At 41.7% G+C, this 27,698-nt stretch overlaps 1 protein-coding gene across 1 annotated transcript in view; it reads right to left on the bottom strand.

The window, feature by feature from the left end:
• TGFBR3 (transforming growth factor beta receptor 3) overlaps positions 1-27,698 on the bottom strand; it is a 140,647-nt gene that overhangs the window by 17,393 nt on the left and 95,556 nt on the right. Inside the window, exons 5-12 of the mRNA XM_056844646.1 lie at positions 26,800-26,968; positions 23,799-23,946; positions 19,862-20,051; positions 18,277-18,590; positions 17,028-17,180; positions 10,237-10,377; positions 9,645-9,815; positions 6,597-6,896 (exon numbers count right to left, since the gene is read on the bottom strand). Of these exons, the coding sequence (XP_056700624.1) occupies positions 6,597-6,896; positions 9,645-9,815; positions 10,237-10,377; positions 17,028-17,180; positions 18,277-18,590; positions 19,862-20,051; positions 23,799-23,946; positions 26,800-26,968 (1,586 nt within the window). The remainder of the gene's footprint in view (positions 1-6,596; positions 6,897-9,644; positions 9,816-10,236; positions 10,378-17,027; positions 17,181-18,276; positions 18,591-19,861; positions 20,052-23,798; positions 23,947-26,799; positions 26,969-27,698) is intronic.

Raw genomic sequence — 27,698 nt, 5'->3', positions numbered from 1 at the left:
CCCAAGCAGGCAGCTGCCCCGATGACCCCCCCCCCATGGGCAAGAAGGCAGGCATCCAACCAGTGCCGCACTCACCCACCTGGTAGCACAGGATGGTCTGTTGCACCAGCCGGGTGCCAACAGGCCATCCGCCTTGAAGAGAGGCTATTCCTGTCCGCGGGAGGGGGCAGATCGCCAGTCTTCAATCCTTCTGAGCGAGAGATCTGCCAGGACCCAGCAAGGGCCAGACCAAATGATTTCGCGGGCCTGAAACGGCCCCCGGGCCTGACGTTCCCCACCCCTGCTCTAGAATGATGTAAATAAAACAATAAATTTTGCCTGACATCTAATGAATGTAGTGCTCTTTCTTCTTCCGATGACGGGTTGGAGAAAAATGGATGGGCCTTTTGCCACCATCCTTTTTATCAACTAGGAAAAAACGGGAATAAAAACCCAAACTAGAATCCGGTGAAGCCACCAACTCAACAGCTCTCTTGCGGAGTAGCGATTACAACTCTGAGGGCAGCTCAGGAAGGGAATTTTGAACAGCCTGACTGGCTGGTATACAGTGAGGGGCAGACTTCAGTTCCAACTTATCACCTCTATTAACTATGGCTAAGACCCACTCATCCATTATGATCTCTCACCAAACTGAGGAAAAAAGGGACAACCAGTCCTCAAATACCCAATCCTGGGTACACTGAGATAGTCAGAAATTAGGGTTTTGAGAAGATTGGCCTTGCTCCCTAGCATTCTGCTGTGGACTGGGCCTGGACCTGGATGAATTCCAATGCTTTGGAAAAGATTGTTGGTATTGAGGAGGATGAGTAGGATACAGTTGCCTTGGGACAAACCTCTGGTCCCTCTGGTATGGAGTCCAGTGTCTGGTGTACAGTATCTGCTTAGGCTGAAAAGGTGAAGATGTTATTCCAAGAGTCTTGGCAGTCTGCTGGTTCTTTTTGATTTGGGCTAAGGCATCATCCGTTTTCTCTGAAAACAAGGAATTGCCCCAAATGGAAGATCTTCTACACACTGATGCCTATCCCAGGGTAGCATCATGGATCTAGTCCACGCATGTCTTCTCAGAACCACAGATGTGGCCATATAACAAGCTACAGCATCCACACAATGCTTACTTGCATATATCTGGCACTTTGAAAGACATAAGGCTTCAGTTTAGAGCAACCTTACCAAGGGTCTCTTGTCCTCAGGGATCAGATTCAAATATGGAGACAACTTCTCCCATAAGAATAACTAGTATCCTGACATGATTGCCTGGTAGTTTGATATGCGCAGCAGAAGAGTAGCCCTTACATCACAAAGCATCCAGCTTCCCCCCTTCCTTATCAGCAGAAGAGGCATTTTGGAAGGGGCGACCCCCTGGCTTCCACCTCCTCTGTGATCAATGAGGAAGGCGGGGGATGTGTGGATAGGAAAGACACAGAGTCCTTCTGAATCTTATAGAAGACTTCTACTCTCCTGGCAGGAGCAGGACCAGAGGCTGGCTTCTGCCAAATGGAATCCAAAAGGCCTTGCAGCATAGGGAAGGCTACCACTCTAGGGGACTTCTCATACAATCTGCCCAGAATCTTGTCCATAAGATGGTGGGCTGTAGTTCAGACCTCCACATCCATTGCTTTGGCCATTCTCAACATCTGTTATGCATACATGTGCAGATCCTCTGTAGGAGATGCATTAAGAGATCAACTAATGGCCTCATCTGGGGTTGTATCCGATACACCCTTGGAACCAATCTCGGAATCATGAGCAAAACCCTCAGAAGCATCTCCACCAACCTCTTGTCTATGAGATGAAGGTCTTTTAGAGATAGTAGCCAGTGCAGACCTCGATCCCTGGAAAAATGAATCAGAATGCACAAAGTGATTGGGGTGATCTCCATAACATTCGATCCAATCCCTTACGCCCACCAGGGACATTATAGATGTATGAGGAGCCCAAAGGGGATCCTCTCCGCAACAGTCGGATCCATGCCCCCTACCCCAGGGAGCATCCCAGCCGGGATCTGCTTCACCATCAGAAAAAGACATATGTGAGGACTCAAGTCTTAGGGAAGGCATTTTAGGAGTGGTTCACCTCCTGAACCTCTGGTGACTCTTCTTTATCTGGATCCAATGGAGGATGATGTCCCGACTCTGCACGTTTGTCTTTCTTTTCCTCGTTCCCCTTCTCTCTCGATTTAGGCTTTTTAGTGGACAGTTCTGAGGTGCTCCAAGGAGTTGGCGAAGCGGAACTGTTCCGAAGCTTCAGTTCCAATCCCCGGACTGATGAGATTGATCTGACAGATGCCGATGAAGATCTCTTCGAAGGGTGGGTCGGTTCCAAGGTGGATTTTGTCAGGGGCTTGTTGCTAGAGCGTGGCCTTTAGTTTTGCCGCCCTATCATTCCTTGCCATATTAGTGAATTTTTGGCAAGCTTTTCAAGTTGCAACATTGTGCCCCTCTCCCAGACAGAGCGGGCATAGCTCATGCTCATCAGTCTGAGTTAGTTTAGCACTACATCGAGTGCATTTCTTAAACAAGCTCTTCTGAGCCATCTCTTGTCCCCCACAAAGACACTGAGGGAGAACTCCAACTCGCCTTCTAATTCATTGAAATTGAAAATAACTCACAGAGCTCGGCAAGATGCAACTGACTCCGATAGCGGCGAAAAAGGAACTGAATGCAGCATCCTGGAAACACATGCGTTAGGGCGGGAAAGCCCACACCACTCCAGCTCACTGCACCCCCTAGCGGCTAAAGCTTGTAAAACCTCCGGTAGCAGGCCTACGCAAGCGCAGTCCCATATGTGGGACTGCACTTGAAGACCGAAAATGAACTGGGACCCACTTAAAATATTTACAGTATCAGAGTAGATACACAGCTGGCTTATTATGAGCAGCACTCAGTCATGTTTACTGAATAGAAAACAGAGCATTATTTTCCAAACAACAACAACACCCAAGTTGTCTGAATATTATTCCAAGGAAGCATCCCCAGCTGCATTTCAAGATTTAAACTTTGCCTCAGTACTGAGATCAAATTTCCTCACAAACAGTAATATTCACCAAGCATCAAGGCTGCATGGGTTCCTTTCACTGTAATACCAGTGCAATGTAATCTGGAGTAGAACTGCATTAGTGTAATTGCTTTGCGTGCCCATCCTAAATCTTTAACAGCCAGTCTAGATGTTACACTAGCCACAGGGATTGTAATCTTTACAAACCATCCCTCTGATATCTTCTTTGCATGACTGAGCAATCACCTCATGAGGTTCATTTCAGTCTCTCTAGACATTTCAGCACTTCAGAAGAAAAGTTCCAAAGGAAAACGCCAACAAGAAACTGCTGAATTGGAATCCAGATGCAGATTTGATATTATCAGACCGAGGGCAAAAGTGTATATTCTGTTATCATTGCATCCTCCCAGGTCTTCAACAACATTTGATCAGATGAGCCTTGCAAGTTCTGTGCTCAAACTCAATTCTCAGGCATGTGGGGACCCAATTTGGATAGGAACCATGATGCCTGGGGAATAGCGGCCTCTTGCCTTGTTTGTGTGTGAGTAAAGTGGGCCATAGGGCTTTCAAGGCAAGAGACTAACAGAGCTGGTTTGCCATCGCCTTCCTTTGCATAGTGATCCTGTTATCCCTCGGTGGTCTCCCATCCAAATACTAACCAGGACCAACTCTGCTTAGCTTCCAAGATCAAGCTAGCCTTGGACATCCCTGACCTGAAATGGTCCTGGGGAGCTGGCATTTGCCCTGCTGGGGAAACATGTAAGTACTGATAGCTACATGAAGCCCCAGGGTTGTTTCAAGTCAAGAAAATGGTGCAGGGGATAGGCTTAAGTGCCTTACCCTTTCATGCCACAGTCTCCACCTGAACCATGCACTTGGGAATTGAGCTCCAAGCACAGAACCCACAAGGCACATCCAATCAAAAGTCCTTGTGATTCACTCAAGGAGAATGCAAGGATATAGTATAACGTATAGTTAGGCTCTTAGACTGAACGGGGACAAATAGAGGTCTATAAAATTATGCATGGTTTGGAGAGAGTGGACAGGGAGAAGTTTTTCTCCCTCTCCCATAATACTAGAATACGGGGTCATCTGCTGAAGCTGGAGGGTGAGAGATTCAAATCAGATAAAAGGAAGTATTTCTTCACGCAATGCATAGTTACATTGTGGAATTCCCTGCCCCAAAATGTGGTCATGGCTGCCAACTTGGAAGGCTTTAAGAGGGGAGTGGATATGTTCATGGAGGAAAGGGGTATTCATGGCTACTAGTTAAAATGGATACTAGTCATGATGCATACTATTCTCTCCAGGATCAGAGGAGCATGACTATTATCTGAGGTGCTGTGGAACACAGGCAGGATGGTGCTGCTGCAGTCGTTTTGTTTGGGGGCTTCGTAGAGGCACCTAGTTGGCCACTGCGTGAACAGACTGCTGGACTTGATGGGCCTTGGTCTGATCCAGCAGGGCTTTTCTTATGTTCTTATGACTTGGGATGGTTAGCACGTTAAAAAAAGGTAATAATTCGTCCTTACTGGAGTTATGTACATTTCAAGTTCACCATACTTTGGACTTTGGAGTGGTCTAACACAAATGTCACATTATTACTATCTGTGGAAGTGTAGGTTGATCCACTTTTAAAGAGTGAATAACTTTCTTCTTCAAAAAAGAAATAATTCTTCCCTACCTAGACATGTTGAATGGTTCCATAAAGTTCCGTAAAGTGATACTCTATGCAAACGGAAATTAGGAATAAAAAGAACGCAGAAAACAAGTCTGATTGCTCATTTATTTTACTTTAAAATCCTCCTAAGGAAGGTCAACCTAATAATTCACACATGGAGGTTTAAAAACAAAAGCAATATTATATCTCAGCAGGACCTGGAAAATTATTGTTAAAACGTTATTTACAGCTACAAGCTACTGAATAGCATAGATAAATGTAGACCACTCCCACAGTGGAAAGCAATTTCTATTTATCACCTGTAACCACTTTGTGGAAACCGTGTATCATGCTGTCAAGAGCTATGAAAGCTCTCACTGTTCTTAATTACAAGAATTCATATAATACTTTAGTAAAAGCACATATACACAAACACAGATTTATACAGATCAACTTTTTGTAGATGGGGGGCAGATTATTTATATCAGAATCTCCACTCTATAAACATTATAAAAATGCTTTACTACGCAAATTAAGGACATTAATTGTTGCACTGTTTACCAGTCATTTTGTGGCTGCTCCTGGAAATTACTACCAAAATTTAGAAAAGGGAGATCTTTATATCTCATCAGTTTTTGCCCATGCTACGATTTGTTCATGCTTTCTTCTCAGACAACAGCAAAGCTGGTTGGGGAGAGCTGTAGCAGCCATGTCAACCAGGGCTGTAAATCCCCTCTCTCACTGGCTAAAACAATGGAGGCAACAGACTTATTTCTGACTAAATAATTGGACAGAACACTGCCTGCACAGTTTTTGTTGTATATGTACTTCAGAATAAGACTACAGACTTCCTTTTAAAAATACATAAATGATGAGCTCAGATTTGTGGCCTGCTAATGACCAAAAGAGATCAATATAACTGTGGAGAACTCCAGTCTGAATTCCATTATTTATTATTATTTACAAAATTTATTCCTTGCCATTCTGCCCTCACAAGGGCCACCAAGGTGGCAAACAATTTAAGAACATAAGAACATAAGAAAAGCCCTGCTGGATCAGACCAAGGCCCATCAAGTCCAGCAGTCTGTTTACACAGTGGCCAACCAGGTGCCTCTAGGAAGTCCACAAACAAGACAACTTGGTTAATTTAAAACCTACACGATAAAATCACATTTTAAAATGATTAAAATCATCTCCCTCAAACACACCTCATCAAAACAATTAAAAACAAAGTTAAAATATGTACGAAACATAAAAACAACAATTAAAAATTTGTTCAGAAAGAGGTACCACTGAGGTAATGACAAATGGAACAAACAAAAAAATCTCACTATCTAGTGGAAAAAGGCAACCAAAGGGAACAGAGGAATCTCCCTGAGGAGAGAGTTCCAGAGTTTAGGCGCCATGACCAAGAAGGTCCTCTCCCAGGCTGCCGAGAACTTCAGCAACCTATCTAGATTAGCTCTATCATTTTGAAGGCCCAAAGAATGCCATCTTTTATTCTCCAATTCCCTCTTTGCTGATGTGTGAATGTGAAATAGCTTTGTCTGTCACTCCAACAGATGCTTCCATTTACGTGCTGTTAAAAAACACCCAATGAAATGTGAAGTCTCTGCACACATGCAGTAAACTTTGCCTTACTTCACAACTCTGCACTTTCCCCTTAATGGTGGTCATTACAGTGGCATGTCTAGAATCCAGTAAAAATCTGAATAACCGGATCCTATTGCAACCTTATATTTAGGATGACTGTTGCTGTCACAAGATAGCCAACGCACAGTTCTGTACTACAATAACACATGAAATCAGTGTGCCACATAGTTGTACACAATGCCTTGGCACAGCAGGAGTTACACCTGGTCCTAAACTGTTGTATGTTGGGACAGAACCCAAGACCATGCCATCAGGGTAATAAAGTTGAGTAAACTCATCAAGTACTGACCTTGGCCAATCCTTGAGTATCTTTTTCTTTCTTCGTACATAAGGTCACTTCACAGTGAAGGAAGAGAAGGGAGGTGTTGAATATGGATCTGAATATGAAGCTAAACCGTTTCTTGTCAGTTAGGGCATGCGGTATAGGGAAATTAGCCTTGGGTACGTTGTAGAATTTTACAGATTCGTCTTTAGGACAGATGTTTTCTATAATTATATATTCTGACATCTTATCTGAGTACGAATATGGAGAGATAAAGCAAGTCTGAATTGCAAAGCCCAGAGATCTGTCAGCCTTGGTCACAGAAACCTGTAAGGAAGAAAACAGTTTTTGTTGTTACTGTGAGACATTTAGTATTTCCTCAGAAATATTTAAAAGCCATAACAGAGGTTGCCAGTCTTAATTCATAGTCTTTGGTTCCTTGTACCCATCTGGAAAGTCCACTGAGGTATTAAAAAAAACAAACTTTAGGCCTGTTTTGAAGCAACAGTACATTATGGTCACACAATATTATACAGTTCCATATTATAGTACTTCATTTTTATCTTTCCCCTTTCTCTCTCCACCTTATGCCAAGCCTTTTTGTCTACCTGACATAGACAGCCCTGAAGTGAGAAGAATTGTATTTAAAGCTGTTGTTACTAATTCTAAGTTATTGTGAAAGAGAAAGATGATAAATCAAAATGAACTCATAATTTAAAAATGATACTGTCTCAAAATATAAGAACTAAAGAAGTTTCTCTTAAAGGCTTGTGCCCATAAAGAAAACCATTATGGTGCAAGTGTTTATGCAGGAAGGGAAAAAAATGAAGTGCTCTCAAAGTTTTTTGTCATGGGTTATTTAGTGACCAAATAGATGAGCATCTCAAAACCAAAAACAGTTCAATAATTTTTGTCCTTGGAGGATGGGGAACAGATGTCAGGCACAAACAGAAATTTTCCACTGTGCACAAAGAAGAAAACTAAGCCTCTGCCAGGACAGGTGGTGAAAAAATGAGAATATCTGTCCAAAGAACTAACTGCAGAGCCAGATGGAGATCTAGAGACACTGTGACATACCCCAGAAGGCTGAAAGCCATGATGATCTTTTATGAATGCAAAATGAGCTGAGTGTTCTTTAACACCACCGAACTCTTTTTAGTCTTGCTTTAGCTTCATAACATAGGGTGCAATGCACAAAAAGTCGATCCTGCACTGGCATATTCTTATCTGTACCAATATGGGAGGTGAGCCCCAACAAAGCTCAAGCAAAACCTGAAGGGAAGGTTGTGCTTCCACACTGCTTGACTTTTCTCCAGCTGATGACCCCTACCCCTCGGCTTCCAACTTCCACTGCTGAGGCCATCAAAGGGAGGTGAAGCAGGAGCTAGACATAACTCCATCATGCTTGGACCCAGAGCAAGGTAAGGACTCCTGCCTCCAGCTCTTAACAGACACTGCTGAGGCCATCATGGGAAGGGACATCAGCGGCCAGGCGCTATCCCCACCCCCACCCCCCGCATCATGCTTGGCAGCCTTTGCTTTCAGCTTCATTTTTTAACTGTGTTGTTACGCACTTCAGTAGGCAATCTTTGGCCACAAAGCAAGATTAAAAAAATACAATGACCAGTTGTGCAGCATATCATTGGTGCTGATGCCAAGACCGACTGGAGCAGTGGCAACAGGTGAGGGAATAAGGCACAATGAGCATTCAGCTCCTTGCCAGCTGTGTTGCAAGCTGTGGCGCAGTAGCTGGGCCATACAGTTGCCCATCCCCAAGTGTAGCTCAAGTTTAGCATGGCTGAGATATACACAGTGCAATGTCACATAGTGCTGCTGACTTGTGGAAAAGATCCATAGTAAAAAAAAGCATAGTGTTGGATCTCACAGACCTGTTCTGCTAGTGGAGCTTTTCCTCCGGTGCAAAGAGCATTCCCCAAACACGCACACACTCACACACAAATTCTGCTGGCAGAACAGCCCATTACATCAGAGGAAGGCTCCTTGCAATGGAGAGAAACACCACCGTTATCAGATTCTGTTGATGGAAAACTAACCAGAAACAGAAGCATATACAAAGGTGCCCACTAGTTAAAAAGGGAAATCCTCTTGTGAATATTTTCCTCCCAATGTTCTCATTAAATACCACTAATTGGGTGTGTGTGCGTGTGGAGGGACAGATTACATTTAAAGACATTTCATTTTCTAGAGGATCTTATTTTGGGAACAGGAAAGCTAGGATGTTTAACTTAGCATGGCTTTGTTGATGACTTGCAATAAGCAACATGCATGCACTGGACATGCTATGCGTACCCATTTTTCACTGCTAACAAATACAGCACAAAACAAAATAGAGGGGGGACCTGTAAGGACTCACAGGGGAGGGGCCCCCCATTTTCTCCCCTCTTGTTTTGCTCCCTCCCCAGCTATTGAATCCTTATCTCACCAATCTTCCTGTTGGAAGCTTTCTGCCCCTTATTCAACCCTCTCATTTGTGCATACCCCCACAAGCAAACCTGGTAGCAAACTTCCCTCCCTTCAGCCAACTGCTACTGTATTTTTTTAATTGCATGGATTTTTTGTGTGCCATCTACTCATGTGCAGACATTGCACAATATGTGTGTGTGTGTGTGTGTGTGGGTAGCCCTATATATAAAGTTTTTTGTAATACTGGAGCAGGGCAGCCCCATTGTGCAGATGTTTTGATCAGCCCAGTGGGAATTAGATACATGAACAGTGAAAAATAGGAAGTATATTGTGCCTGATGTTCACTGAAAGCACTGAACAACAGAGGCTGGACTAAAAGTATGCATTATTTTGGCAGAAGTACAGGATACATGCTTGCTGCTTAAATAAAAATTAGAAATAGATACCTCTTATTCCAAATATAAATGCACTTTTTCTCCAGCAGTCTAAATGAATTTGCAAGTTCCTTTTTCAGAAACTATGAGAACACACATCTGTCTCCCTGTGATGCTAATGCAGTGCCAGTTTAAGGGGAGTCAGAACAGACTTAGTTGAGCTCCCATGTTACGGAGAATATTTCAGTCAATTTAAAATTATTGCATGGTTCCTTACCTCAACAAAAACCTGCCCATTCTCTGCCACAGAGAAGATCCCTTGAGTTGGGATATGGAAGAGATCCGTTTTATAAAGTTCTATGCTGAAGGACACATTGCTCATGCGTGTTTCAGGCGGCCAGTGCATGGGAACATTAGGAGCCTTTGGCTGACGGACTGTACAATTGAACTGGAACAAGAAAAACAAAACAAATGTAACTAAGTAGAAAAAGGAAATAGCATTGCTATGGAGGGAAATCATGCTCTGCCTTCATGGCTTCAACTAACAGGTCAAAAACGATATTTAGGTTGATGCAAGATGCAAGACAATACTGGCTCATGGTTTACTTTAATGTTCTTAAACCAGGAACACAAAAAGCTTACTGAAAAATTACAGGAGTGTCAAGATTGTTTACCAGCACTTACAACATAAGGGGTTGGGCAGAAAACATCTGGTACTACAGTGACTGGAGGGGAAAGAATGCGAGTATCTCTCAAGCGTCTAACGATGACACATACTGTGTAGGCATCAGGGAGCCCAACCTATGACGATGCCACCAAAATTTCATGTTAATTTTCTTTACATGGCCAGACAACTAATGGTTACATACCACAACAATTTCAGGCCGTCTGGAAAAAGAGGTATCTGTTTCATCAGTGTCACCTGGGAATCCATTGTCCCCTGATTCCATGTCTTCATAATCGGCTGCCCAACCACTTGTTTCAGATGGTGAGGACAGCTGAATAACAATCTTTAACAAAGGAAACAAAAGGTGGTAATTTATGAGCTATGAAGGCTATTTTGGTCCAATGTTCAAAGCACTTATTTCCTTGGGCTAAAAACATACACCAAGAAAAGTAGTCACTGATTAAGAAGGGGGGAATCACACCATCAGAGCATCCACTTATTGGTATTTATCTGGAACACATCACACCAATTCTGGAAGAACTTCACCACTTTCCAGTTTGCTTCTGAGTGCTAGTATTTACCATTAAAGCCCTAGGATCAACCACCCTGAATAAACACTAACTCCCATACAAATATGAATGGCCACTAAGGAATGAATGGCCACTAAGGTCCTGCTCTATAAATTTTTCATCTTAGGCGTAATATGAAGGCACAGAGACTTTTCCATCATGGTGTCCTCACTCATACCACCTGTTTGTCTGGAGCCTACATTTTACAGCTTTAGGTGACAGGTGAAGAAGGTCTTATTTTGCCAGTCTTCTGGTGGAAGGCAATTGTGAGGAGCATTGTTTTCTCATCCTCCAATTGCTTAAAAGATTCTGATGATTGTGATTTTACTGTTGTTGGTATTGTTAATTGATTTTAATGACCTTTATGTTAATGTGAGCTTACTTGGATAATACGTTTTGAGAGGCAACATAAAAAATCGTAATAAACCAATGAATATCATTTGTACCTTCCCTTCCTGCCTTTCCAAGCATCTTAGGGGTCTTATCCCATGTTATGCTCACAACAACCCTGCAAAGGAAGCCTGAGTGAGAGACAAGAACTTGTTAGCTATTACCCAGTGACTTTAATGGCTGACCTGGGATGTGAACCTGTCTCTCTCTGGTCAGAGTCCAACGCTGTACACCCTGGCTCTCTAAAGACAAGCTTAGCATGGATGAGGAAATGCCTTCAGCTCAGTTCCAAAAATGAAGTCTAGAAGAGCAATAAAACTGCTGTATGGACTGAAAAAGGGATCTGGGCATTCATATTCAAATAGACATACCAGCAGTCCTGCTCTACTTCTGGTAAAGCTATATATCCAGCCTTGTTAAAAATAATGGTTCACTGAACTGGACTTGCATACATCCTACGTTTTAGTAACTTGCTCAAAATACAAGGAGAATATATAGCTTTACCAGAAGCAGAATTTTGGTTTTTTCCCCTTCTTTGCTATTTGCTTTAAGTCCATACAGAACATTTGAATTCCTGTTTCTTACTTTAACCTCTTCTATCTCCCACAAGAAGATGCATTCGGTATCTCCTACCTGTTTTTCATACAAATTTCTCACCCACTCTGGCTCCCTGCATTTCTTGACTATGCAGCTTCTCTTTAATTTAATCTCATCTTTATTGGCTTAGATGTTGGGTAGCTACTACTCAAGGAAGTACTTCTAATATTTTCTTTCATTTACCACATACTTTTATAGTGGCTTTGATGATGCTGAAACTGGCCTGCTTTAACCCAGCAGTTAAAGATGGAGAGCCAGCTGCTGATTTGAGATCCAGATGTGTACTTTTCCACAGCCTGTTGATCCACGATTTTTCGTTGGGTACATCTCTAGATCAACAGCCAGGAGGTCTGGCCAATACAGGATTTTTGGAGGGTTTAAAAAAATTGGACCAAGCTATGTCTGATCAGGTTGCTTTAACTTTATTTGAGTTGGACAACAAGCTTTTCTATATATGCCAAAATTGCCACTAAGCAATGAAATCGCAGAACGTAAGAGGTGCCTCTGCCTGTTGACCTGAGCTGGCCAACATCTGTGCAAGAGCATACCAGAAATGCTGAGCTAGTGCTGAAGATAAGACATCTTACAAGTGAAACAGGATTGTTTGCATGCCTGCTTATTTGTATGGAAAAACCTATTCAGCACTTCTATTCACATTTCATATCTTAAACATATATTAATTACACTTTAAAAAGCATTTAACAAAACTATTATGTGGTATACTAGGGAGTCTTAAACACAATACAACAGTGCCTGTTAACTGAAACATATTTTAGGGCTGTCGAGTTGAGGGGTGTGCATTTTCTACTTCCGGTGTATTGGCCGTGAAAAATATGGTATTCCTGATATTCCCAGATATCAAATACAAGTATGGTATTCAGATTTTTGCGGGGTTTCTAAATTTTTCAGGTCCCTTAGTCTCTATAGGGAAACTTTCTAGGTGGATAGGGTGGGGGTGTTTTTAAAGGAACAGGCACCAAAATTGCAGTGGAGCTGCTGGTGACTGACCTTTTAAAAAACCCAAAATTGCAAGTAGATTGGACCAAAGGGTCCAATTCTATGGGCCCTGAACAGGGTGCCCCCAGCCATCATCCATTATTTTCTATGGGGGGTGAACCTCAAATAAAAACCTCCAAGCTGTTTCCAGGGCAAAAGCCATGCCTACAAGCAGAAATCACTGATCAAATATCTCCCATGGAAGAACCAACAACAAGCCCAACAGAACCATTGCAGTAATTCCAGTAGAACCACAAGCCAATGTGCCAAGCCCAACAGAACCAAAATCAAACCAGAGAATCTCTGCAGTGGAAACTCAAGAGGGGGCATTTTTGCAAGCCCAGCAGAGCCCAGTGCCACTGTAGTGGAGCAAACTCAACAGAACCAAAGTGAAACCACAGCAGAACAAATCCAAGTATGTGGGGGGATTTTGCAAGCACTGCACAACACCTTAACAACCACCCAGGTGACACAAAGCAACTGGTGCAAAGAAGGAAAAACAACCCTCTTGAAACTGACTAACATATTTGAAATTGACACAAGCAGCCTGGCAAGCAATAGAAACCCACTGAGGAGGTTACCGCATTATTTATTCCCAGCGATGTATTAAGAGTTTGAAAATGTTATAAAAAACATTGCTTTAAAAGGGTTTTTGGATGCCACGGCTAAAAAATGGTTGGAAGACATCTTCACAGCTAAAGGGGCCAAACAAAGTGCGAACAGTATTTTTTATAACATTTTCAAACTCTTAATACATCGCTGGGAATACATAATGCGGTAACCCCCTGAGACACAGAAACAAAGAGAAAAAAGAAAAGAAAGAAATAACAGTCTTTAGGAGCCTGCAAATACTGGCTCCCAAACTTCTTGGTAAATCCCAAATATTTCCGGGATTTTTTAGAATCGTTTTTTGGGTATCCCAAAAAAATCCCAGATATATTTGGGATGCCGAATATACCTGAAAAACATTGATAAGGTATTTTTCGGGTATATCTTCATCTTGGGTATATCTGAATGCAGACCCCTAGCCAAGTTGATCTGAGCTCAGATTTTTAAATATACTTGTGAATATGGCTATTACTTATTGAACAACTGTTCATTTATTTATTTATTAACCACTTCTCAATATAGTATGGCTTACCATTTTAAAAAAATCATAAAATAAAATGAGAATTTTTAAACGAACAATGATTAAGAAAACCAGAAGCAAAACATAAGACAGAGAAAACAAACATATACACACCAGAAATATGAAACTTGTCCCTCATTTCCCCAGGTTTTAACAAGGGCCATCAGCAAAACACTAACTAAAAACCTGGGAAAATAAACATATTTTCACCTAAAAATTGATATGATTCTCTAGTCCCAAATCTAATTCCCTTTCTCCCTTGTAATGTGTACTATAACACCCTCTGTTGATGTGGCACCTCTGCACTTATGAACTCCACTTTCTTTTCAAATCATTTGGCCAATGATATATAGCACATCTTATGAGGCAATGGGAGTGCAGAGAAAGGGAGTGGCAGATACAGTGAGGGGGAAAAGTATTTGATCCCCTGCTGAATTTGCCCGTTTGACCTCTGACGAAGAAATGACCAGTCCATAATTTTAATGGTAGGTCTATTGTAGCTGTGAGAGACAGAATAACAACAGGAAAACCCCCAGAAACCCAGAAGACAAAAGTCAGAGATTGATGTGCATTATAATGAGTGAGATAAGTATTTGATCCCTTTGCAAAAGATGACTTAGTACTTGGTGGCAAAACCCTTGTTGGCAATTACAGAGGTCAGACGTTTCTTGTAGGTGGCCACCAGGTTTGCACACATCTCAGGAGGTATTTTGTCCCACTCCTCTTTGCAGATCCTCTCCAAGTCAGTAAGATTTCGAGGCTGATGTGTAGCTACTCGAACCTTCAGCTCCCTCCACAGATTTTCGATGGGATTAAGGTCTGGAGACTGGCTAGACCACTCCAGGACCTTGATGTGCTTCTTCTTGAGCCACTCCTTTGTTGCCTTGGCCGTGTGTTTTGGGTCATTGTCATGCTGGAATACCCATCCTCGACCCATTTTCAATGCCCTGGCTGAAGGAAGGAGGTGCTCACCCAAGATTTGACAATACATGGTCCGTCCATCGTCCCTTCGATGCGGTGAACGTGTCCTGTCCCCTTAGCAGAAAAACACCCCCAAAGCATAATATGTCCCCCTCCATGTTTGACGGTGGGGATGGTGTTCTTGGGGTCGTAGACAGCATTCCTCCTCCTCCAAACACGGCGAGTTGAGTTGATGCCAAAGAGCTCGATTTTGGTCTCATCTGACCACAACAATTTCACCCAGTTCTCCTCTGGGTCATTCAGATGTGCATTGGCAAACTGCAGACGGGCCTGTACATGTGCTGTCTTGAGCAAGGGGACCTTGCGGGCTCTGCAAGATCTCAATCCTTCATGGCGTAGTGTGTTACCAACTGTTTTCGTGGTGACTACAGTCCCAGCTGCCCTGAGATCATTGACAAGTCCCCCCCCCCCCATGTAGTTCTGGGCTGCTTCATCACCGTTCTCATGATCATTGCAACTCCACGAGATGAGATCTTGCATGGAGCCCCAGACCGAGGGAGGTTGACAGTTATTTTGTGTTTCTTCCATTTGCGAATTATTGTACCAACTGTTGTCACCTTCTCACCAAGCTGCTTGGCAACAGTCTTGTAGCCCAGTCCAGCGTTGTGCAGGTCTACAATCTTGTACCTGACATCCTTGGACAGCTCTTTGGTCATGGTGGCTAGTTTGGAATCTGATGGATTGATTGCTTCTGTCAACAGGTGTCTTTTGTACAGGTACTGTAACGAGCTGGGATTACAGGTAAAACTTCTCCCTTACAGCAGGTGCTTCTAATCTCAGCTCGTTACACACAGTGAAGATACCAGGTAGCCTGATTTCTGGCTGGTTGATAGGGGATCGAATCTGGCTGCTTGATAGGGGATCAAATCTGGCTGGTTGATACGGGATCAAATACTTATTTCACTCATAATGCACATCAATCTCTGACTTTTGTCTTCTGGGTTTCTGGGGTTTTTCCTGTTGTTATTCTGTCTCTCACAGCTACAATAGACCTACCATTAAAATTATGGACTGGTCATTTCTTCGTCAGAGGGCAAACGGGCAAATTAAGAAGGGGATCAAATATTTTTTCCCCTCACTGTACACTCTTGCTCCTGCAATGACTAGTTCCACCCTAAGCATTGCTACACTCAAGAATGTAAATCCAGCCTTTCAGATAACCACTTGCATACCTTTAAGTCACCAAGCAAGACAGCTCTGTCCGTGTGCAGCTTTCTGGGCAACAACTCTCCCTCTCTCCCTTGCAGAAAAGAACAAACATACAGGCTGCTGGGTAACTCCCCTAACAGAAGCCTTCAAAATGCAATGCTCTTCTTTTGACCTTCCTCACTTCTCTCAAGCATGAAAGAAATAGCTATATATTGCCTGAAGACTACATGTGAGGCTTCTCTCTTCTCCTACAGAAGGGAGGAACACTCACATACGTTTTCTCCAGAACACAACTATCTTAAATAGCGGTCCCTTTTCAATGCATGGTACCAGCTGGACAGGCTTGCCTCCTCTTTCAATCCCTGGAAAAAGGAGCAGGAAGAGGGTGCTAGATCCAGCCTTCTCCCACATACAGTCTGCATTTGTCGAACTAGAAAAATGTAAGATGCATGTATCTTTTTAGCCCTCTCCCATTACTACAGCAGGAAGGTAGCACACAAGATGCACTTCTAATGGCACCTACCGCTCCCTCCTAGATTCCCATGTTTTCTACAAGCTGGGAGACATCCATAGCTTTCTGGGTATTTGGAGAACAGGAGGAGGGCTGGCACAGTCAGGAGGACAGAATGTTGGGGGAGATTCAGGCAAGAAGATCAGTGCATGGGAGACCAATTCCTTCCTGGAGGTCTGATTCAATTCATTTTTTGTATCTGAAAACACTTGGAGAGATGTGTCCACTCCCTGCTATGCTTATGTGCAGATTACATAGTATCCTGGTAAGAATTTATGATAACACTGAGCCCCTTCTCTTAGAAGAGGCATCAACATCAGCTGGATCACAGCACTAGTGTGTTGTTCATTCAGTGCACAGGCTGTTCATTGCTCTGCAGAACACTTTGTACACCCAAAAGTAGAATAAGGGAGCAGCTAAGATGTCTGCTATTATTTCACCTATGATCATAAAAGGATGAGGTATTCTTGCTACAACCTTATTTTCTGTTCCTATCCAACACTGTTGATACGCTAAATAAATAACGAATAGCCACAAGAACAGCAACAATCTACACTGTGTAGGCTGATAAAGACGGTCACCAGGAATTGCTTAGAAGTTCAGCAGAAAAGAGAACACCATTGCAACACACAAGCAAAAGACACAGTCTTTTTCTCCTGTAAGATACTCACAGAGTTCAGATACACGATGTTATCCAGGGTGTACACTATCCGTCTTGTTCCACACTCCTGCAGCGATGACTCCAAAATGAAATGGGTCCTGTTTGTCTTAGCTTTACATGCAGGATCCAACAGTGAGAGCTGTGTCCCAATGTAACCACTAGCCTAAATCATAAGAACACAGATACAAGTGATACCCACAGCTACAATCCAGACTGTAAATTACAATGTTGTCTTAAACTCATAATTGTTCTTTTAATGTTGCCACATGTGGTTTTTCATGCTATCAGGGCTGGAACTTGGGCCTAGTATGTGCATACAGTAGAATGAGACAGGAGATGCAAGGGGAAGGATGGCATTTAAAAATATTTTCCCACGTAAAAAACAATCTCGCTGCAAGTCAAAAACTAATACAGCAGGCAGAAAGATTCAAGACCTCCTGTACTAACTTTCTGCTTATGGGGAAGATACAATACTTTAAAAAAATGTCAGAGTGTCACTTGCAGTCTGAAGTGACACAAGACCTAATCCACATGTAAGTCATGTGGCCTCGGTCAGTATCTGAATGGTAAATTATTCAGACTGAGGAACCAAGCCAGTCAGTAGTTTTATAGGGCTAGGTGGAATTTTATTAGCCTACTATCTCGTTTGAACCCCTACTGAGCTACATCTTGGAACACCACATCTGAAGTGCCAGCTGTACCCTTCTCTTCAAAGTTATCTGTGGAGCAGAAAATAAGGTGCCAGAGTCCTGCACACAGAATCCCTGGTGCAAGATCCCACTTCACTTCAACTGGGTCTCATTATTTGGGAGAAAGGTGGGCTTTATACATAATTTTAAACATACAAATAGCTAATAGAACAAGTGTGATCTGAAACACAGTAGTGTCTAAAGCAATTTCTAATTTTATTATGAGACACACAGACCATTGCACATATAACTTCAGGAGATCTCTTTCCCAGATGGGATGAGGAACATTTGAGGCCATGTTTGAATGATCCATAAACTTTGGTTTCAAATGTTCTGAACTTACACATCAATAGCTGCAATGCACTTAGTCCCTTCAAAGCTCTGGATCAGAGGACAGACATTGGTTGGACAGATAATATCCACAATATGCCCCTTTGTAACTATGGGGGTTTCTTTGAGACATAAAACTCACTCTGCAGTCTAATGCAATAACCCTCTGAAACTATCTTCAAGAATAACAGTTATTCTTTCCTAGATTACTCTGCCAAGGAAATAAAAGATTGCACCAACCTCCAGTGAGTCCTTTGCGACAGCTACAGTCATTGAGGTATCATCACATTTTACTGACAGGGCGACATCAACACTGCCCTGCACTTCTTCTGGTTCTTTGTTTTTTGGAAGCAGCTGCTCAAAGCTGCCTATTGTGTCCACCATATCTGTTGAAGGTAGGGTTCCTTCGTGTTTGTCATGCTCTCTATTGAAGTGGAAGGGAAAACTAACACCATCGCTCAAAGGTGGGATTGGAGCTGGCAGTGGGTTACCAATACGCAGCAGTTCCTTCAGCTCGGGTGGAAGATAATGGTCTTCCTCATCATTCAATTCTTCTAAAAATAAAATAAGATTACAAAACATAATTTAAATAGATCATTTTTAAAGAATGTTAGACCCACACATAATTTATTCTTCCTAATGAACTGAATCTAGGAAACTTGACATTGTTGCTGGATTAAAAAATTGGTACGATCAAGAATTACTGCTTGATAGAGTGTGCAACAATTGGTAACTAAACCACTTTGGAAATGTAATTATTAGTACAGATCCAGAAAATACTTGTGAAGATAGTGGTTCAATTGTTGTTGACTTGTCTGTGATTTAAAAGCGTTTCTAATCAGTAACATTTTGCTTGTTCCTGCTGCGGGTTGTTGGCCAAGAGATTAAATGAACTTTCCCACCACCCAATTTTCCATCCTATGGTTTGTTCACAGGCCCTGGCATTCTGATTCACAATCCCTAGGATAATTTTACAAAACTAAAGAGACAGGGTTCACTAGTTTTGTACATAATCATTCAACAATGTAATAAGAGCCTTCTAACTTGGCTGGCATGAAGTGAAACTAAGTATGAAAGTCTGCCAGTTATTTCTGTAGCTATTTACCACTTGTTTTAAAAAATAATCACAGGGGCCTGCACAAATAGGGTTTCCAACTCCATCTTGGGGAAAGTCCTAGAGATATAGGGGTGGTCCTTAGAAAGTGTAGGCAGGGGAAGGACCTCATTGGGAATGTGATGACATAGGAGTCTACCCATAGCTGCCATTTCCTCTAGGGAAACTGATCTCTGTAAGCTGGAGATCCATTGCAATTTCAGGAAAACTCCAGGCTCCACCTGACGGTTGGTAAAACTCTGTACAGACCTGACTTACAGTGCCATCCTTACACCCTTCTAATCCCACTGACTTCAATAGACTTAGAAGGCTATAACTCTGCTGTTAATTGCATATAATTTGTAGAAATCAGTGAGTAAACTTTTGTTGATTTTTTAACAAACACATATCTTTCTCCTTATTATAAAATTTACAAAACACAGTGGTCTTGGGATGAGGGGAAAACATTAAGCATATTAATGCTTAATGGATATTAAGCATTAAGCATCCTTCCCCATTCAAAAGTAAAAGCTCTTCCTTGCATCCCTGAATACAGTTAATGACTGTACATTCTAAAGGGCAAGGCTAACAATATGCCTCCTAATAGGAAACTTACAAAAATTCTTCTCATGAGAAGCTCAAATGATCTGGAAAAATCAAGACCCTTGGAAAGCAGAAAAAGAATGTTCTGAAATACTGCTGTGTAAGATACAACACAATCACCACCCTTACCAGTGTCTTCAAGCCGTAGATGGAATCTATTAGCAACAGGCGCTTTTGTATAGGAAGTGACTGGACTGTAGCCATGGTCATAAGCCCATGTAATCAAACTCTCATGAGAGGATGGAATATCAGATATTATGGTTTTAGTCATCATCATAGAGCGCTCAGATTCTTTTCCAAAGCCAACACTGTTTGCTGCCTGAATATAAATGAAACAGAATGCTTTAGGATATCAAACAAGTTACCTAGTCATGGCACACATGTTTTTAAATGTGACAGAGTTGAAGATAGTACATTTGATGGAGTAATGTTTTACCTCCCTTGTGCTGAATAAGGAAATGGGACCACTTAGTATATTAAGTTTAGGAAGCTTTAAAAATTTGCTTCTGAAGTACTGTGTGCTTACAGGATAAAACTCAGATTCTACTGAATTACATATTTAACTCCAGGTGGGCTGATAGGGCCCTTAATAACAAGGTTGTACTGAAATACACTCTTCTAAAGTGTTATACAAGATTTTATATCATGTAAATTTTAAATCATAGATTGAAATTCCAAAAAACCAATATATCCAATTCATTCAAAAATCTTGAAATGAAATTCTTAACATTTTATTGGTCCAAAGCAGTAGGACTGGACAGGGGTTAAAAACTGGAAACTAATGGATAAATAAATTCTCTCTTTATTGAGTGACATGGTTCATAGACAGAGCACATTTTTTGCATGCAGATGGTCCCCAATTCAATTGTTGGCTTCTCCAGTTAGAGGATATTGGGTGTTAAGAAACCCCTTTCTTTGCTTAAGCTACTACCAGCCAGAGGAGACAAATGCCGAACTAGATGGACCAATGGTTTGACTCCTTGCAATGCAGCTTCACATAGGTTGATTATGTTGTTTATAGTACCTTTTCCATTTTACTAAAATCCCCATTTGTTTTTGTTTTTAATTTTGCCTATCCTCAACATGATAATTTCTTAACCCTTTCCCATAATGATCAATTCAGATTGGGACTACTGTACTTGGGAAGAGGGTGCTTAACGTCATAACATTTCCCAGCAAATGGTAAACAGTAATCTTACCATATAGTAGATGAATTCAAAGTCAGTTTTACAAAATCATAGGGGGAAAGGTATCCATGGTGTTTTTTCCAATTCAAAATGTTTGTTATTATCAGGGCATGTTGATACACCACAAATAAACAACACTGAACAGGCAATCCCCAATTCTTTGTACTCTGAGAAACTCTTACATTGTCATAAGAATTAATGTTAGCATCCAGGACAGAAATAAACGGCTTTTAGATTTTACAAGATATCCTGCTCTCTCTCTCTCTCTCTGTATGCATTTGAATGGCTTGCTGCAGGTGGTCTCCAAAAGAGATCCATTAACAAAAACAGCTTTGTTAGTGCTAGTAAATCCTATTGCAGGGGTGTGTGTGTGTGTGGGGGGGGAGGAAAGTTCTTCCTCTCGAGCTGTGCCTGCCTTTTCTGCTCCTGCCTAAGAGATGATCTCTTCAGTAGAGTAAAATCTGGATAGAATTTCTTACACATGTTTCAAATAATCAAGCAATTCAGACTGACTGAGATTACTACATTCCCTAAATTTGCCGGATTTCCTGTTTTATTATTATTATTTTAGAAAAAACAGCTGAACAAATATCTCTTTCAGAAGATGACTGTCACAATTGGCATCTACCATTTTTTAAAAGGATTGTTTACATCTCTACTGATGCCTCCAAGTAGTCCATTAAGACTGGAAGATGCAAAGAAGTGGACAAAGATTCTTATCATTAAGCCCTTGAACTATGCTAGTCCAGGGGTCATGTTTTTAAAATAAAAATCTATTCTAAAACTATATATTTATTTACCTATTGGTCGAGTGCAGTCAGAATTCTGCATTTGTTTCTCAGCAAGCACAGCTGGTGTCTACCTAAGCAACTAAGGGAGGCACACTGAGGCACTGTAGAGTCACTGGGGCTTGGCTTCCTCACAGTGTTATCTGGACAAGTATAATCTTCGTCTCTCCCCTGACCTTTTTTTTTTGTCAGCACACAACATCTTCTCAAATAGACAATGCATTTCTTTTTTTCAGCACACAAAAGGTTACCTACCCCTGATTTAAACAAAGATGTTCGGGTAACAAAATTAGGGATTAAACATTTGAATGTATCTCACTTGATGTTAAGATTTTTTGTATGTTATCATCTTAGTTTCGTGTGGTGTGCTAAGCTGGTATCAGCATCCCCAAGTGATTGCCTCCTGCAGTAAGGATGGATGTTTTCTGTCTAACTGCAGTGATGGGCATTAATATAGATCCTGTACTTGGGCTTTTAGCATTTTCTGCCACTCACAAACTGTGACCTGGCTCCAAAATACACATACCCAGTGTCATTTATTAACAGATCGTGTAGAGTAATATCACAGTTTTCACCTGCAGATGTATGCAAGCAGAAACTTAATTCTCTTATTTACTGCTTTATGTATGTAATAGGATACATGTGTACAAATGGTCCAGTGCATGTTCTTGGAAATTTGTTCCCGTGTGCCAAATGCACAGCATGAAGCAATTGTCAGCTATGCAGAAAACACTTAACAGAAACTAGACATTCATATTGGAGGAGTTTGATACAAAAGAGCAATACAAAATAAACTGCTCAAACTTTATTTTTCACCTCAACTTGATAACATTGTCCCTGATAGCCACTCTAATGTGAACAGAATGAAAAACATTAGAAAAATTGCAGAGAGTGAATCTGGGTTAAAAAAAAACCCTTGGAATATTTAAATGCTTATTTAGTAATACTTCTAGGCAGTGGTTCAGAATGGATAATCAGTCACTTAGATGAATATCACAGTATATTTATATATACAGTTACTGTAACACAATGTGACTGGAGTACCCGTCACTTGGATATGAATGGCCCTTTACTCAAAAGTCATTGGAGGATTCTAGAAACCTGTCCATTAGCTGCCTATGTTCAATCCTAGGTTTAGATGACCTCTCCTTAGTGTACCCTTGAGCTTAAGACCCTGCTATGGTCTTTCACAGTTCACCTTTTCTATTATGCACCTTGGCAGGTGGAATGCTTAAATCAAGAAGCCTCCTGGAGAAATGGTTGGCTGAGCAACTTTGCATTTCATTCCTTGCTCTGCATGGCACTGCGCGCAGGGCTTCCATTTTGCTCTTCTCTGGTAGAGCTTGAAGCTTTATCAGCTGGGCTAGGCAACTTTTACCATATACACAGCAGCAATTTCTGGTGTATCAGAGACTGGAGGCAGAGCTTCAGTCTTCCTGGCAAACTCTACCAGAGATTATAATGTGTGTTTGTTCAACAGCCTCAAGAAGAGGCAAAAGCTTAGCTGCTGCAGCAGCAACAATATCACAAAAAGTAAAGCACAACAAGTCTCCAAAATCAGAAAGCTAAGATCAAGGGGTCCAAGGTTTCAAGGACTGCCATAATACTCCAACTGAGACTCTCATTTGGTCTATGAGCTGGTTTCATTTGTGTGTGAATGCGGTAGGGAGACCAGATGCCCATCTGATCTTTTGGGGTTATAATTATGTGAGGAGAATATATACAGTAACCTTGTAAAACAGGAAACTCATTTTCCAATCCCTTCTATGGATTTTTTTTAAAGCCTTGGCTATCTCATCACTAAGGTGCTGGGGAAAAAAATCTAAATGGTGTTTATCTGGATGCAGGTGCTTCCCTCAAAGATAACAGACATGAGGGGGACTCATCCCTCTCAAGTAATACCACCCATCAACAGAGCAGCACATCACCCAGAAGCTAGAAAAACAACACTATCCACCAACAGTGTTAGCGAAAAGGGAGGAGACATTCAGACATGTCTGTTATCATACACTCACTTGGTTCACATACAACCACAGCTGTTAACAGCACCCTGCCTCCCCCAAAACAAGAAGCTGTGACATATATACTTACAATCGCTTCCAGTTGCCCCTTAACGTCATGTGACTTGATGACCCAATTGACAAATTTTCTACACTTGAGGATAAGTACAAGGTCCCTGACAAGTGTGATGTCTGGCCTAGATGGTCTAATGTCAATGATGATATCCACCTGGAAAGCACTGAATGTGGAAAATAAAGGCAACATGAGCCAGCATGCCAGAAATTTTCAGTTATCAGCCTTCTTCCAATCCATCATCTTCCCTGTGTCTGGCCAGCTGATTAAAATGCTGGAGGTTATCCCAGACAGTACAACATGTGCAAAACAGACTGTTAAGCCACACATGCTAAAACAATTTTACATAACAATGGAAACAAAATACTTTCTTAAGTTAATAATTACTGCCCACCAGCTCTCTCTTCACATTTAAAGGTTGTTGGTTGCTCATTCCCTATTTTGATGTCAGAAAAATCACCAGGAGCTAGACTTTCCCCCCTTTCCTTTTGCAAAGTTTTCCAATTTCTACATTACAAATCTTAAATGTCAGTTTATATGCCATTTATTCATGAATGTGAAGCAAATGACACCTTATCGTACCTCAAAACTGAATTTGGCAACCTTGCCATGGTAGAAAAGCAGAAATAATATGATGGAAAGAGACATCTGCCTTCTAGCTCTGGAAAGTACATTTGCCAAGAAACTTTGTGTACAGTTACTGCACCATTGTCTTTTATTTCAAATCCTAAATGATATATAGGTAAACTAAAAAGCCTGGAGTCAAAGATATGGCTATTTGAAATCAATATGTGATTTCTCACCATGGAACATTTTCAACTCACCATGTAGTTATTAGCCATGTCTGCTGCTGGTCTTTAGGATAACGGAAGCCTGTCATAAGAAAAGTAATATCTTTTCTCTCCATGCTGAATCTGGAACATCCCCTAAGGGCCTGTTTGGGTGATTGCTTACCCCCGAGATTCTGCTGAGAGTGAAATCGGGAGCAGACCTCAGATTGCTATGCTTCTCCTGTTTATTGTGAGCAATGAGTTCTCCAATACCCAACGCTGATGCTGAATTCCAGGGAAAAATAAGGTTTGAACCAGATGAATACACCCAAGATCAGTTAAGGTGGTCCTAAAGTGTTTAGGTCAGTCATTCTGCTTAGCAGTCTTTTTGGGGGAATGGGGACCATATCACTCCAGTCTTGGCTCATCTATACTGGCTTCCAATTCTGGACACAATTCAAGCTGCTGGTACTGATATTTAAAGGCCTATATGATTTGGGACCAACAAACCTAAAAGATTGCCTACTCCCTTACGAACCTACCCAATCCCCGCGATCATCCTCAGAGGGTCTGCTTTGGGTGCACCCCACCTTCTGAGATTAGGTGGGTGGCAACCTGCCGGACTCATTTAGTTTCCACAAGGCACGAGTGTCATCTGAGAGTGCATTTCACAGTGTAGGAGCCACAACTGAGAAGGCCCTTCTCCTGGTGACAGCTAACCGAGCAATCCTGGGGCCAGGCATCTGCAAGAGACCCCTAGAGGATTACCAAAGCGAATGTGGGGGGTTTTAATGGGAGAGGCAGTCCTGTAGGTATGAAGGTCCCAGACTGTTAAGGACTTTACAGATTAACACCAATACCTTGAATTGGACCTGGAGAATAATTGGTACACATTGCAGCTGCCACAAATCTGGACTAATATGAGCTGACCATGATGTTTCCGTCATTAACCTGGCAGCAGCATTCTGGACCACCTGCAGTCTGAAGCATTTTCAAGGGTAGCCCTATGTAGAGTGAATTACAGTAGTCCAATCTGTAGGTAACTGTTGCACGGATCAATGTGGCAATATCTGACCCAGACAAATAAGGAGCCAGATGGCGGGCCTGTGTAGGTGAAAAAACACCAACCGGGCTACCATGGACACTTGTTTATCCAATGATAGCGCAGAATCCAACCAAACCCTGAGGCTCTGTAAGGAGCCTACAGCTGGACACCATTGAGTCTCGGGACTGACCCTCCAGCTGGCCACTCAGTCTTTCCCATCCACATGACCACCATCGTGGATGAATTCAGCTTCAGCCTGCTCCCCCTTAAACATCTGATTACTGTACTGCGATAGTGCCAAGAGCCCTGCCATCGTCTGCTTATCCAGAAGGAGGAAGAGCTGAGTTTCATCAGCATATAGATGGCACTCAACACCAAACCTCCTGACGAGCTCAGCAAGAGGGTGAATATATATGTTAAGTAACATCTGAGAGAGGATAAAACCCTGTGGGACCCCACAGTTCAGGTCTTGTCGGGAAGACCTCTGCTCCCCGATAGCAACCTTCTGAAAGTGTCCCTGGAGGAACAAAGACCAACTAAGGGCAGTGCCGATCACCCCCAGGGAGGCAAGGCGGTTGATCAGGACCAAATGATCAACTCTATCAAAGGCTACTGATAGATCCAGAAAGATCAACAGTGCCGGCATGCCTTTATCCAGATGTAAATGGAGATAATCAACCAAATTTCTACATTACAAATCTTAAATGTCAGTTTATATGCCATTTATTCATGAATGTGAAGCAAATGACACCTTATCGTACCTCTTTGCTTGGAATTCCCTTAGTGATCCCTCCTTCCTCCCCAATATTTTAACTGTTGTTTTTATCTTTGCACTTATTTTAAGTTCTGGTTTTAACTTGTTTTAATTATGTATTTGTGCATTGGTTTTAACGGCTTTTAAAATGAGATTTTAATTTGTAAGTTTTAATTTGTTAGCTGCCTTGTTGACCCTATGAGGGCAGAAAGGCAGGATAAAATCTTGCTAATAAATAAATAAATAAAATATGAAGACACAATTTGAAGGCAAAGTATGATGTCCTGCAATAATATTCCTCCTACGATAAACCTTTTTTCAACAGCTTTGAAATCCTTGTTTCCAAGCACCATAATAGAAATGTTTCTCTCATTTCTGCTATAATAGAATGTACAGCTTTATTCCTCTCACAGTCATAGATTTCTTTTAAAAAATGATTGGACACTTTACCTATATGGATTAGAGTCTGGGGTGATTAGCTCAATTATGTGAACTTCTCTTCCTTGGTCAATGTTAGAGATAATGCACCCTTCAGCTGGCTTTGGTTGGAGGTATCCCGCAAGATAATTCAGAGAAATAAAGTTCTTTTCTATATTGCATGCTGCAGGAAAAAACTGATCTAAAAAAGAAAGGGAAAAAAAAGAGAAAACTACTTAACATGTATACTTGAGTTGTAATAAACCATCTCTGGAATATCAGATTAAGTTATAAAGATGACATTTACTACAATGATGAGCAAACTGGATCTTGGTAAAACAGATAATTAAAACAGATCCCCAAGAAAGGTTACTAGGAAATTATAATTTTATGTGCCTTTCAATTTGCAGATTAAGACTTTAATTGACAGAAAGTAGACAGAACTCAAATACAGACTAGGGAAATGCAATCGACAACAATGAATATGCGAGGTTTCTATTGCTGGCCGAGGGAAAAATGAAGGACCCAATATAAAAATTACTATATGTGTAGGCCAGTTCTTTGTGGGTGGCTTCCAGTCCTCAATGCATTCATTTCAGTAGTACAGCAACAGTGAGGGCCAAAAAGTACTAGCTAAAAAGTTTTCATCAACCTCCCCAAAATTCAGAAAGATGGTGCCAGTTGTGCCAACTGGGGCAGGAAATTCCCCAATCACAGTACTGTGACAATCACACAATCTACTCAGCGTCAATGGTAGTCACACACAAAGCAGGGTCTTGGCTGATGGCCTCAGCATCATGCTGGAGAAGGCAGTTATTTCAGTATCCTGGTCCAAAACTCTTCAGAGCTTTAATTGTCAAAAGTAACATTTTAAAATTTGGCCCGGAAACCAACTGAAGTTTCTGAGAACTTTTAAAAGACAGTTTCTCATG

This window comes from Euleptes europaea, chromosome 2 (genome assembly GCF_029931775.1).
Source record: "Euleptes europaea isolate rEulEur1 chromosome 2, rEulEur1.hap1, whole genome shotgun sequence".
In the NCBI taxonomy this organism is placed as follows: Eukaryota; Metazoa; Chordata; class Lepidosauria; order Squamata; family Sphaerodactylidae; genus Euleptes; species Euleptes europaea.
Note: the sequence above shows the minus strand (reverse complement) of the source record. Positions and strands in the feature narration are given on the sequence as shown.